Raw genomic sequence first — 13264 nt, 5'->3', positions numbered from 1 at the left:
CTACCAACCTGCAAGTCTTTTGGCTTGTGGGAGGAAACCGGAGCACCCGGAGAAAACCCACGCGCAGACACAGGGAGAACTTGCAAACTCCACACAGGCAGTACCCAGAATTGAACCCGGGTCGCTGGAGCTGTGAGGCTGCGGTGCTAACCACTGCGCCACTGTGCCGCCCTGTGTTGAGAGGTATCATGGCAGGTTTTTAATCTGTAGTCTAGTGGTTATGTTACTAGGCTAGAAATGTTGAAGTGAGTTTTTGTACTGCCAGTTGCTGACCTGACTGAGATAGCAATCTCGGAACAGTCTAGAAACCAAACCAAGGGCTATCTGGCTTGTCACGCTGGACATATTAGGTCATTGAGGGAGATTTGCACAACATCTGTGCAATACTGCTTTAATTAACATGGATATGATTGTATGTATTTTAGTTTTAATGTGAGTGTGTCTATAAGGTTGTTTTCCTTTATTCTGTGTTTAATTCAAGTCACCTTTGGCATTTGTTTATTCTGACCTTCAGTTAGCCGTTCCTTACATTTTCAGGTTTCCAAAAGGTAGCTGGCCTCTTTTTTTAAATTTTAGTATCTTTAAAGCACTACAGTCATAACTACCCAGTGTGAAGATGAGCTTTAAATCTCTTTTTATTCACTCACAGGATGTGGGTGTCACTGGCAAGGCCTGCATTTATTGCAACTTACCTGACAACTGAGTGGCTTGCTAGGCTATTTCAGAGGGCAGTTAAGAGACAACCACATTGCTGTGGGTCTGAAATCTCATGCAGGCCAGACCGGGTAAAGAGGGCAGTTTTACGTCCCTAAAGGACATGAGTGAACCAGGCAGTTTTTATGACAATCCAGTCATTTAATGCTCACCATTACTGATCCTAGCTTTTTATTCCAGATTTATTTAATTTACCGAGTTTGCATTCCCCAGCTGCTGGATTTGAACTCACATCTTCAGATCTTTAACCCAGGCATCTGGATTACTAATCCAGTAACATAACCACTAGACTACAGTACCTTGGTCACCAACTGTGGCTGCGAGTACGAGTGGTGGGTGTGGGAGGACTTGGTCCCTACCAAAACACACAGACCTTCCAGCAATGCTTTTCTGAGCTAGCCGGAAGGAGTTATATCAATATATGAATTGGGAGCAGGAGTAGGCCATTCGTTCCTTCGAGCCTGCTCCGCCATTTAATAAGATCATGGCTGATTTGATTGTGGCCTCAACTCCCCTTTCCCACCTACCCCTGATACTCTTTGACTCCCTTGTTAGTCAAGAATTTATCTACCTCTACCTTAGAAATATTCTGGGGAAGAGAGTTCCAAAGACTCTTAACCCTCAGAGAAAAAATTTCTCCTCATGTCCGTCTTCAATGAGCGACCTCTTATTTTTAAACTGCGTCCCCTAGCTCCAGTCTCTCTCTCAAGGGAAAACCTCCTTTCAGTATCCATCCTGCCAAGTCCCCTCAGGATCTCATATGTTTCAAGAAGATCACCTCTCATTCTTCTAAACTCCATTGGTAATGGACCCAACCTGTCCAACCTTTCTTCATAAAATAGCCCCGCCCCCCGCCACCATCCCAGGTATCAGTCCAGTGAATCTTCTCTGCACTGCACCTTTATATTCTTTCTTAAATGAGACCAAAACTGTACACAATACTCCAGATGTGGTCTCACCAATACCCTATACAACTGTAGCAAAACATCCCTACTTTTATATTCCATTTCCCTTGCAATAACTGACAATATACCATTTGCCTTCCTAATCACTTGCTGTATCTGCATACCAACCTTTTGTGATTTATGTACCAGGCCACCCGGATATCGCTGTACCTCAGAGTTCTGCAGTCCCTCTCCAATTAGATAATATGCTGCTTTACTATTCTTCCTGCCAAAGTTTATAAGTTCACATTTTCCCACATTATACTCCATTTGCCAAATTTTGCCCACTCGCTTAACCTATCTATATCCCTTTGCAGACTCCTCCTGCCCTCTTCACAACTTACTTTCCTATCTGTCTTTGTTGCACATTCTCCACCCATCCTCCCACCAATTTGCTGAAAGCATCTGACCATCCTTTGTCACGTTTTCCACAGCACTTATCCTGAAATCAGGTCTTTAGTAATAGGAGCTGATGGGATATACCCACATGCTCGTAGTGCAATGTGCTGAATGGTCAGGACATCATGCATATGGGGCAGGCTGGATTGACCAGCAGGTCTTTTCCTCCCTATCACTTTCATATGTTTGAAAAAAAATGGCTCCAGTGAATTGTCAAAAATGCTATGTTGACATTAATAAACTGTATTCAGGAAGTTTGGTTTGTCTAAGGTTGAAGAATGCTGGAATTGGATATTTCTGATGTACAGTATACATTTTGGAACTAGAGTTATGAGTTAGATTACAGTCCCTTGTCAATGATGCGCTATATTCTCTCCAAATTTAAATGGCCTATTTTGCAAAAGCCAAACTTTCTTGAAGAATGTTTTGAGTCTTGTAGCTTTTATTCAGTATCCTGTGGGCACTGCATCCCCAGTCATAATAACTGAACTCAGCTGCTTGTTTTCCTATTTAGGCTACAGAAGATGAAGTGTTGGATGTTTTGGAAAAGATTCTGCAGTCTAGTCTCTCAGGACTTACAACTCGTGAATATGCATTGACCGCCATTATGAAGCTTAGCACACGACTGCAGAGCAGCACAAAGTAAGTAGAAACTTGTTGGTATGTCACCCATTCCTCCTCGTAAAGCATACAAAACATACATCAACTGATTTTCTATCTAAGATAGTGTACCTTCTAAGTGGTGATTCAACTGAGAGGTATGATACAAATGCTGACCATAGTGTGAGTCTTTTTGTATCTGGTGAATTGTTGGTCCCTATTGCGAAGGCACTTTATCACAGGAAGTTGGTTGTCAAATGCCTCTTCCAAGTTATTTGCACAAGTCAGTAACCCAATCCAAAAGTAATTCACAATCTTCATTGGTTGTCTGAACTCCTGTGCCTGCTCTCCACAAATAAGGCAGGGACAGTAACTCTGGCTTCCTTCAAACTGTCCACCTCTGCTCTTTCATTGACTTGCTCTGTACTTCAGCTGTGTCACTGTTTGCAGGTTGTGGATGTGATTGTCTGTTTCATGGATTAGCTCATTCTTCTTTTGATATTTTCTCATCGAGCTTCCTCCTCCCTTCCTGCAGGAGCTTTTGTGTCTAAAGTCATTAGCATTTTCTGTATGCGTCTGGGTTACTTAATGGCCATCCGGCATTGATGAATCACAGGTAGTGCCATCTCCTGTTTCAACACCTGACCCCTCTACTGCATAGTTAAAGGGAATAATAAAATCTTGAAGTACTTCAAGTACTGCCCATTTTAAACTTGCATTACATGTTTAAATATTTAGCTACATTCAGCACTAGGCCTCTGGGTTAAAGGCCTGCTACTCGACCCGAACCCGATGGGACCCAATGACGTGTTGGGTTCAAGTCGGGTCGGGCCCCTCTTCTGGGTCTGACTTTCAGGCTCGGGTCGGGCAGAGTCTGGGTCGGGCAGTACACACACGGTTTGTGCTCTACTGGTAAGTATTGAAATTTAAAAACTTAACTGAGCTGGGAGTCCGGGACGAAACTGAGTCTGTGCAGTGAGCGAGTAACGTCACTATGACGTCATCACACATGCGCTGCAGCTTCCTGCGGGTTCGGTATCAGGAAGGTAATTAGAGGAATGTTCGGGTTGGGGTCGGGCTCAGTCGGGTTGGGCTCGGGGCAAAATCGGAGGGACTCGGGCTGGGTCGGGGCTCGGGTCTGCTGTGGTTCGGGTCGGGTTCTTTTTCCCAACCTGAGCAGGCCTTTACTCTGGGTGATAACACCAGTGATGCGTAGCCCAGAGGAACCTAGTGACAATGAGGAGCAGGTCTAGCATCTCTTCATAGAGGTGAGAAAACTTACAGAATTGCTGATGTACATTTATTACCTTTTTTAATCGTAATAAGTAGCATACAGAACAGTAGTTCCTAGGTTCAATCCCCAGGCTGTGTTGTGTTAGCTGATATCACCATTGTCTGCAGCTGAGGTACTACAGTTGGCCTGTGGACCATGACCCTAGGGAAGGCAAATTCAGACTAGGTCCCTGCTCCTGGTTACCAGTCAATGATCTCTGCTGACCAGGTACCTGTGTGGACACACCTAGTAAGTTCTCCTTCCCTCCATCCAATTTTCTACCCTGATGGTGCTTTCACTGAGGTCTGCCGGTGGAACAATACCCCAGAGAAAGTTCACACTTTCAAGATAAGGGGGGAGAAAATTTGGGGGAGGGGATGGGAGTCATTCATCCTGGAATGTTCCTTTAAGCATTAATTATTTTGGAAGGTTTAGTTTGCTTTTACAATACTTATTTCATGCAGATCACTGTAAGATATTTCACTCATTGACTGCAACCTGTGATCCTTTCAGTCGCATCAGGAAGGCTGTTTCTATCTATGGAAGCAGTTTAGATGTGGAGCTTCAGCAACGAGCAGTCGAGTACAGTGCACTGTTCATGAGGTTCGACCACATGAGGTTAGTGGAACTCAACTTTTTATTGTGGAAATGAGAAGTCTTGCAGCATATGTTGAAGCATAAGAGTAAGATGCAACACATCCCCATCATCCACCATAGTCTATCCTCTCAATCCCAGTTTTGGGAAGATCTCTTGAGCTGCTCTCGTCCTTGCTTTGTTGACTGGCATTGATGGAAGTCTTCAAGTAGTTCATTAGCCCATGCTTTGTAAAAGTTGATGTCTGGCATTAGGAGGCTTAGGATCCAAAAAGCCCATGTCGAAGCAAGAGGAGACAGTAGAGAATTGTTTTTTTTTAAATGGCTTAAATACAACAACATTTTTTCTTTTGGTGAACTATGTTTGACAGGTAAGAAGTGACATAAGTTAGAAGTTTTGGGAATTAACTGGTGTCATCTCCCTTTTCTCTCCTTCTCTGCTCTGAAGCTGCTGCCTTCCACTAGTTGCCCTTCAGTACTTCACCTGATAGAATATTCTTCAGTTGAACTTATACTGTGGAGGACTCACAGCTTAGCACAGAGGGACACTGGATAGCAGCTCAGACTGGGTACCCTGATAAATCTTCGTACCTGAAGCAAGGATACGAGAGTTATCCTCAACCTCCCCAGGTTAAAGGGAAGGAAGATCCTGCTAACTTAGCACAAACCAAAAAAAGAATCTGGGACTAGGTTAGTTTAGTCAAACAATGCCTATACCAAATGAGCCACCAAAGAAACATAGAAAATAGGAGCAGGAGTAGGCCATTCGGCCCTTCGAGCCTGCTCTGCCATTCATTATGATCATAGCTGATCATCCAACTCCGTAACCTGTTCCCGCTTTCGCCCCATACCTTTTGATCCCTTTAGACCCAAGAACTATATCTAACCCCATCTTGAAAACATACAGTGTATTGGCCTCAACTGCTGTCTGTGGTAGCGAATACCACAGGCTCACCACTCTCTGGATGAAGAAATTTCTCCTCATCTCAGTCCTGAAAGGTTTACCCCGTATCCTGAGACTATGAATCCTGGTCTGGACTCCCCCCCCCCCCCCCCCCCCCCCCAACATTGGGAACATCCTTCCTGCATCTACCCTGTCAAGACCTGTTAGAATTTCATAGGTTTCTATCAGATCCCCCCCCCTCTTCTGAACTCCAGCAAGTATAATCCTAACCGACTTAATCTCTCCTCATACGTCAGTCCCGCCATCCCAGGAATCAGTCTGGTAAACCTTCGCTGCACTCCCTCTATAGCAAGAACATCCTTCCTCAAATAAGGAGACCAAAACTGCACATACTATTCCAGGTATGGCCTCACCAAGGCCCCGTATAATTGCAGCAAGACATCCCTGCTCCTGTACTCGAATCCTCTCGCTATGAAGGCCAACATACCATTTGCCTTTTTACCGCCTGTTGCACCTGCTTAACTTCAGCGACTGGTGTACAAGAACACCCAGGTCTTGCTGCATATTCCACTCTCTCAGTTTATAGCCATTCAGATAATCTGCCTTCCTGTTTTTGCTGCCAAAGTGGATAACCTCACATTTGTCCACTTTATATTACATCTGCCATGCATTAGCCCACTCACTCAACTTGTCCAAATCACCCTGAAGCCTCTCTGCATCCTCCTCACAACTCACCCACCCACCCAGTTTTGTGTCATCTGCAAATTTGGAGATATTAAATTTAGTTCCCTCATCTAAATCATTAATATATATTGTGAATAGCTGGGGTCTTAGCACCGATCCCTGCGGTACCCCACTAGTCACTGCCTGCCATTCGGAAAAAGACCCATTTATCCCTACATTTTGTTTCCTGTCTGCCAACCAATTTTCTATCCATCGTAATACACTGCCCCAATCCCATGCACTTTAATTTTACATGCTAATCTCTTATGCGGGACTTTGTCGAAAGCTTTCTGAAAGTCCAAATAAACCACATCCACTGGGTCCCCCTCATCAACTCTATTAGTTACATCGTCGAAGAATTCTAGTAGATTTGTCAAGCATGACTTCCCTTTCGTAAATCCATGCTGACTCTGCCCGATTCTACCACTGTTCTCCAAGTGCTCTGCTATAAAATCTTGGATAATGGACTCTAGAATTTTCCCCACTACTGACGTCAGGCTGACTGGTCTATAATTCCCTGCTTTCTCTCTACCTCCGTTTTTAAATCGTGGGGTTACATTAGTTATCCTCCAATATGTAGGAACCGTTCCAGAGTCTATAGAATCTTGGAAGATGACCAACAATGCGTCCACTATTTCTAGGACCACTCCTTAAGTACTCTGGAATGCATACCATCAGGCCCTGGGGATGTATCAGCCTTCAATCCCATCAATTTCTCTACTAATACTGATTTCCTTCAGTTCCTCTCTTTCACTAAACCCTATGTTCCCCAGCATTTCTGGTCTGATATTTGTGTCCTCCTTTGTGAAGACAGAACTAAAGTATGCATTTAGTTGGTCAGCCATTTCTTTGTTCCCCATAATAAATTCCCCTGTTTCTGACTGTAAGGGACCTACATTTGTCTTCACCAATCTTTTGCTCTTCACCAATCTTTTTCTCTTCACATGCTTATAGAAACTTTTACAGTCAGTTTTTATGTTCCCCGCAAGCTTGCTCTCATACACTATTTTCCCCTTCTTAATCAATCCCTTGGTCCTCCTTTGCTGAATTCTAAACGGCTCCCAACCCTCAGGTCTGTTGTTTTTCCTGGCAAATTTATATGCCTCTTCCTTGGATCTAATGCTAACTCTAATTTCCCTTGTAAGCCATGGTTTGGCTACCTTTCCCGTTTTACTTTTGCGCCAGACAGGGATAAACAATTGTTGCAGTTTATCCATGTGCTCTTTAAATGTTTGCCATTGCCTATCCACCGTCATCCCTTTAAGTAACATTTCCCAATCCGTCATAGTCAACTCGTGCCTCATACCTTTGTAGTTACGAAGATTCAGGTCTCTCGTCTCAGAAAGCAAGCTATAAATGTTACTCTAATTTTTGTGGGCCTTTTTGATCTTGTTGCTTATTTTAATGGCATTGATAAGCAGGCTGAATACTGGTGCAGCCAGAGCCTAGTACACGGCACCAGCGGTGGCTTAGCTGTATGGGTTGGGGAGGGGTGGATGGTGGATGCAGGCTATAAGAGGAAGGTCAGATAAGTAATAGTGATAGAGGATTCAATAATTAGGGGAGCAGCCAAGCATTTCTGCGAGTGCAAATGTGAATCCAGGATGGTATGTTGCCTCCCTGGTGCCAGGGTCAAGGATGTCACTGAGTGGCTAAAGAGCATTCTGAGGGGGAGGGTGAATAGCCGGAGGTCGCAATCCATATCTGTACGAATGACATAGGTAGAATGAGGGATGAAGTCCTGCAGGCAGATTTTGGGGAGCTTTGAAAGGAATTAAAATGTAGGACCTCAAAGGTAGTAATCTCCGGAATACTCCTGGTGCCACGTGCGAGTGAGTACAGAAATAGGGGAATAGTGCAGATAAATGTGTGGCTGGAGAGATGGTACTGGAGGGAGGACTTTAGATTTCTGGGACATTGGGACTGGTTCTTGATAGAAGGGACCTGCTAGTGCTTTGGGGAGAGTTTAAACCAGCTTGGCAGGAGGATGGGAATCTGAGTGTAGATTCAGAAGGGAGAGAAGCAAAGCTGGAAATGGATGGCAGAAAATTAGTAAGCGAGTGTAGAAGGCAGAGAAAAGGAAGGATAGAAAATTGACAACAAAGAACTTATTCTGTGATTAATGGTATTTATTTTAATGCAAGAAGTGTAGTGAATAAGGCAAATGAGCTGAGGGCTATCATAGCTGTTACTTGAAGATAGCTTAAAGAAGGGCAGGATTGACAGTTCAGCATTTCTGGTTTACAGAAAGCCAGATGATAAAAAAAAGGGCGGAGTCACAATATTGGGATAGAGACACAGATGGAAGAGAGCAGAGTTGCAATATTCATTAAAGAAACAATCAGTTGTGAGGAGGCGTGATCTGCTAGAAGGATCATCAAATGAGGCTATATGAGTTGAACTGTGGAACAGAAAAGGGCAGTCACATTCTGGGAGTATATTATAGGCACCCCAAACAGTCAGAGGAAGATAGAAAAGCAGACATGTAGACAAATTGCTGAGAAATGCAGAAACAATATATCAGTAATAGGGAATTTCAACAAATGTTAACTGGGATCTACTCAGTGTAAAAGATATGGAGTGCACATAATTCTGAAAATATATTCAGGAGAACTTTTTTAGCCAGTGCATAGCAAACCCAACAAGAGAAGGGGCAGTTCTGGCTTTAGTTTTAACGAATAAAGCTGGGCAGCTGGAAGGGGTATCAATAGTGGAGCAACTTGGTGGTAGTGATCATAATTCAGTTAACTTTAGAGTAGTTATGGAAAAGGACAAAGATAGACCAAGAATAAAAGATTTAAATTGGGGAAACACCAATTTTTCTAAGCTAAGGAGTGATTTGGCACAAGTAGATAGGAAACAGCTACTTGAAGGTAAATCGGTATCAGAGTAGTGGGAGATATTCAAGGAAGATTTAGAACGCACATGTTTCCACAATGAGAAAGGGTGGAAGTCCCAAATCTAGACCCCTTTGATGTCAAAGAGCATAGAGAGTCAGATAAGGCAAAAAAAAAGCTTTTGTTGAATACCGAGAGTCCAATACTGCAGAAAGCATGGAGGAGTATAAAAAGTGCAGTAGTAAAATTAAAAAGGAAATTAGGGAAACAAGGAGAGGGAGGGCATGAAAAAATATTAGCAAGTAAAATCCAGGAAAACCCAAGCATGCATAATAAATACATAAAGAGTAAGAGGATAATGACAGAGAAGGGCCAACTGGAGACCGAAAAGATAACCTGTATGTGGAAGCAGAAAATGTGGGCACGTTTCTTCTTGAATACTTTGCATCTGTCTTCAGAAAAGAGGGGGGTGATGCAGACATTGTAGTTGAGGAGGAGCGAAATATTGGATGATATAAACATGGTAAGAGAGGAAATAATAAGGGATTTGGTATCTTTGAAAGTTGATAAATCACCAGGCCCATATGAAATGTATCCCAGGCTACTAATAGAAGCCAGAGACAAAATAGTGGAGGCTCTGACCATCCTTTTCCAGTCCTCTCTGACTACAAATGTGGTGCTGGTAGACTAGAGGACTGCTAAAGTTATACGTTTTTTAAAAAGGGAGGAAGGGATAGCCTGAGTAATTACAGGCCAGTCAGCCTAACTTCAGTGATGGATAAACTATTGGGAAAAAATTCTGAGGGACAATATAAATTGTCAGTTAGAAAGGCATGGATTAATCAGGACAGTCAGCATGGATTTGTTAAAGGAATGTCATGTCTGACAAGACTGAAGTTTTTAAGGAGGTAACAAGGAAGTTCGAATAATGTAGTGCACTTGATGTAGTCTTCAGGGATTTAAGCAAGGCTTTTCATCAAGTTACACATGGTAGACTGGTGAGGAAAGTAAGAGCCTGTGGAATCTGCGGGCACATGGCAAGTTGGATCCAAAATTGGCTGTGGCAGGAAGCAAAGGGTAATGGTAGGCTGGTGTTTTTGTGACAGGAAGGCTGTTTCCAGTGGGGTTTTACAGGGTGCAGTACAACGTACCTTCCTTTTTGTGGTGTATATATAAATTATTTAGGCGTAATCTTGCCCACTACATTTTAGAAGTTTTCAGATGATACAAAAATGGACTGTGTTGTTGATAATGAGACTGTAAGACAATCTCAATGGACTGGTCAGCTGGGCAGAAAAGTGGCAAATGGAATTCAATCTGGAGAAGTGAGAGTTTTTGCATGTTGGGAGGGTAAATAAGGCAAGGGAATACACAATAAATGGGAGGATACTGAGAAGTGTTGAGGAACAGAGGGACTTTCGAGTGCATGCCCACAGATCCCTGAAGGTAACTGAGGCAAAGACTATAAGAGCTGGGAGGTTATGCTAGAACTATATAAAACACGAGTTAAGCCACAGCTAGAGTACAGTTCAGGTCACAATACAGGAAGGGTGTGATCACACTAGAAAGCGTACAGAGGAGGTTTACCAGGATGTTGCCAGGAATGGAGATTTTAAGCTATGAGGAAAGATTGAATAAGCTAAGCTTATTTTCTTTGGAATGCAGGAAGCTGAGGGAAGACTTAAGTGAGGTGTATAAAATTATGAGTGACCTAGATAAAGTGGATGGGAAGCACCTATTTCCCTTAACAGAGCGGTCAACAACCAGGGGGCATAGATTTAAAGTAATTGGTAGAAGGATTAGAGGAGAGTTGAGAATATTTTTCACCCAGAGGCTGATGGGGATCTGGAACTTGCTGCCTGAAAGGGTGGTAGGGGTAGAAACGCTCATTGCATTTAAAAATGCTTGCATGTGTACTTGAACTGCTTAACCAACAATGCTGCAGACCAAAAGCTGGAAAGTGGGAATAGATTGGATTGTGCTATTTTGGCCAACTAAAAAAACATGATGGGCTGAATGGACTGCTGTGGTGTAAATTTTCTCTTTTTCTGTTCGGACCAGACTGGTGTGACCAGGGAATAGGCCAAGGCTAGTGTTAAAGCAAATGTGAAATTTGAGGCTTTAGGTGAGAGGAAGGGAGATGGGAAGCAACTCAACACAAAATGGAGCAGTGAGAGTCCCTTCAAATGGGCTGTGCTGTAATTGTTTGATACTGAACATCCATATTACTTGTAGACCAGCCTTACTGGAGCGAATGCCCCTCATACAGAAGAGTGCAGCCAATGGACCGGTGCATGCTGTTAAAGGTGAAGAAAAGGAGGAGGGGGGCAGCTTATCAACACAAGAGCAGCTTTCCCAGCAAGCCCAGGTAAACGGATTGTACGGCATGTTTTTTAACAGTCTCTATGAAATGTAGAAAATACTGAATACAAAAATGTTTTGAGCTAAGAATCACTGCTGCAGGAAAAATCCAATGCCATATATGCCAGCCTAAGTCTTCGTGGGGATTTATTGATTACTGTCCTACAAATCTCACTCTGTTGGTCATTAAGCCAGTCTGTCATATTTTAATTCTTGAGTTGCATTAATGAGACAAACTTTAATGATGAGGAATGAGTTGGAGTTAGATATATAATAATCATGGGGACGTCTATTAATGGGGACCAAGCATAATATATAATAATGAGGTAAGTAGGTGAATAAGCATAGTATGTTCTAGATGGCAACTGTGAGCTTTTTAGATTGTATATTGATCCAGAAAAATTAAGCGAATTTGGTTAACTTTGTGGTAAAATGGAAATCTGTATAGTTCAAATAGAATTTTAACTTTGAGAGCTAAGGGTGATGTTTAAGTATCTCTTGCTAATTATCTCCTGTTCTAGCAGAAGTATCAACCCATTTAAAACAAAAGGCCACTCTGATTTGTTCTGACAGCTGCTAATTTTGCCTCCTACTGTTGAAATTGACATGCAACTAGAAATTTATCAAAGGAATAGGAGCAGGAATAGACCATTTAAACCTTCGAGTCTGCTCCTCTATTCAATATGATCATGACTGATCTACCTCAACTCCACCTTCCCTTAATTCCCTCCATATCCAAAAATCTATTGACCTCTGTTTTGAATATACTCAGCAACTGAGCATCCATAGCTCTCTGGGGTAGAGAATTGCAAAGACCCACAACCCTCTGAGTGAAGAAATTTCTCCTCGTCTCAGTCCTAATTGACTGACCCCTTATCCTGAGACTTTGACCCTCTTGTCCTCCAGCATCTACCTTAGTAAGCCCCTTAAGAATTTTATGTTTCATTCAGATCATCTCTCATTCTTCTAAATTCTTGGGAATATAGTCTAGTCTACTCAATCTTTCTTTCCTCCTAGGACAATCTCCTCATCTTGGGAATCAGCCTGGTGAACCTTTGCACTCCTTCCAAGGCAAATATGTCCTTCCTTAGATAAGTAGGCTAAAACTGTGCGCAGTACCCCATGTGTGGTCTCATGTGCTCCAGGACATCACTGCAGGAGTTCCTCAGGGTGGTGTCCTAGGTCCAACCATCTTCAGCTGCTTCATCAATGACCTTCCTTCAATCATAAGGTCAGAAGTGGGGATGTTCGCTGATAATTGCACAATGTTCAGCACCATTCGTGACTCCTCAGATACTGAAGCAGTCCATGTAGAAATGCAGCAAGACTTGGACAATATCCTGGCTTGGGCTGATAAGTGGCAAGTAACATTCGTGCCACACAAGTGCCAGGCAATGTCCATCTCCAACAAGAGAGAATCTAACCATCTCCCCTTGACATTCAATGGCATTACCATCGCTGAATCCCACACTATCAACATCCGAGGGGCTACCATTGACCAGAAACTGAACTGGAGTAGCCATATAAATACCGTTAGCTACCAGGGCATGTCAGAGGCTGGGAATCCTGCGGCGAGTAACTCACCTCCTGACTCCCCAAAGCCTGTCCTCCATCTACAAGGCACAAGTCAGGAGTGTGATGGAATACTCTTCACTTTCCTGGATGGGTGCAGCTCCAACAACACTCTAGAAGCTCGACACCATCCAGAACAAATCAGCCCGCTTGATTGGCAACCCATCTATAAACATTCACTCCCTACACCACTGACGCACAGCGGCAGCAGTGTGTACCATCTACAAGATGCACTGCAGCAATGCACCAAGGCTCGTTAGACAGCATCTTCCAAACCCGCGACCTCTACCAACTAGAAGGACAAGGGCAGCAAATGCATGGGAACATCACCACCTGCAAGTTC

General features: G+C 43.3%; 1 protein-coding gene across 5 annotated transcripts in view; it reads left to right on the top strand.

Annotated features, from left to right (window-relative positions):
- Positions 1–13264, top strand: part of LOC137378047 (AP-1 complex subunit gamma-1-like) — a 215158-nt gene that overhangs the window by 177535 nt on the left and 24359 nt on the right. For all 5 annotated transcript variants that reach the window (XM_068048102.1, XM_068048104.1, XM_068048105.1 and 2 more), the window contains exons 16-18: positions 2572–2699; positions 4444–4548; positions 11224–11356. In XM_068048102.1, coding sequence (XP_067904203.1) covers positions 2572–2699; positions 4444–4548; positions 11224–11356 — 366 coding nt within the window. The remainder of the gene's footprint in view (positions 1–2571; positions 2700–4443; positions 4549–11223; positions 11357–13264) is intronic.

This window comes from Heterodontus francisci, chromosome 16 (assembly GCF_036365525.1).
Source record: "Heterodontus francisci isolate sHetFra1 chromosome 16, sHetFra1.hap1, whole genome shotgun sequence".
NCBI lineage: Eukaryota > Metazoa > Chordata > Chondrichthyes > Heterodontiformes > Heterodontidae > Heterodontus > Heterodontus francisci.
The sequence above is the reverse complement of the archived record's forward strand: the minus strand, read 5'-3'. Positions and strand labels throughout refer to the sequence as shown.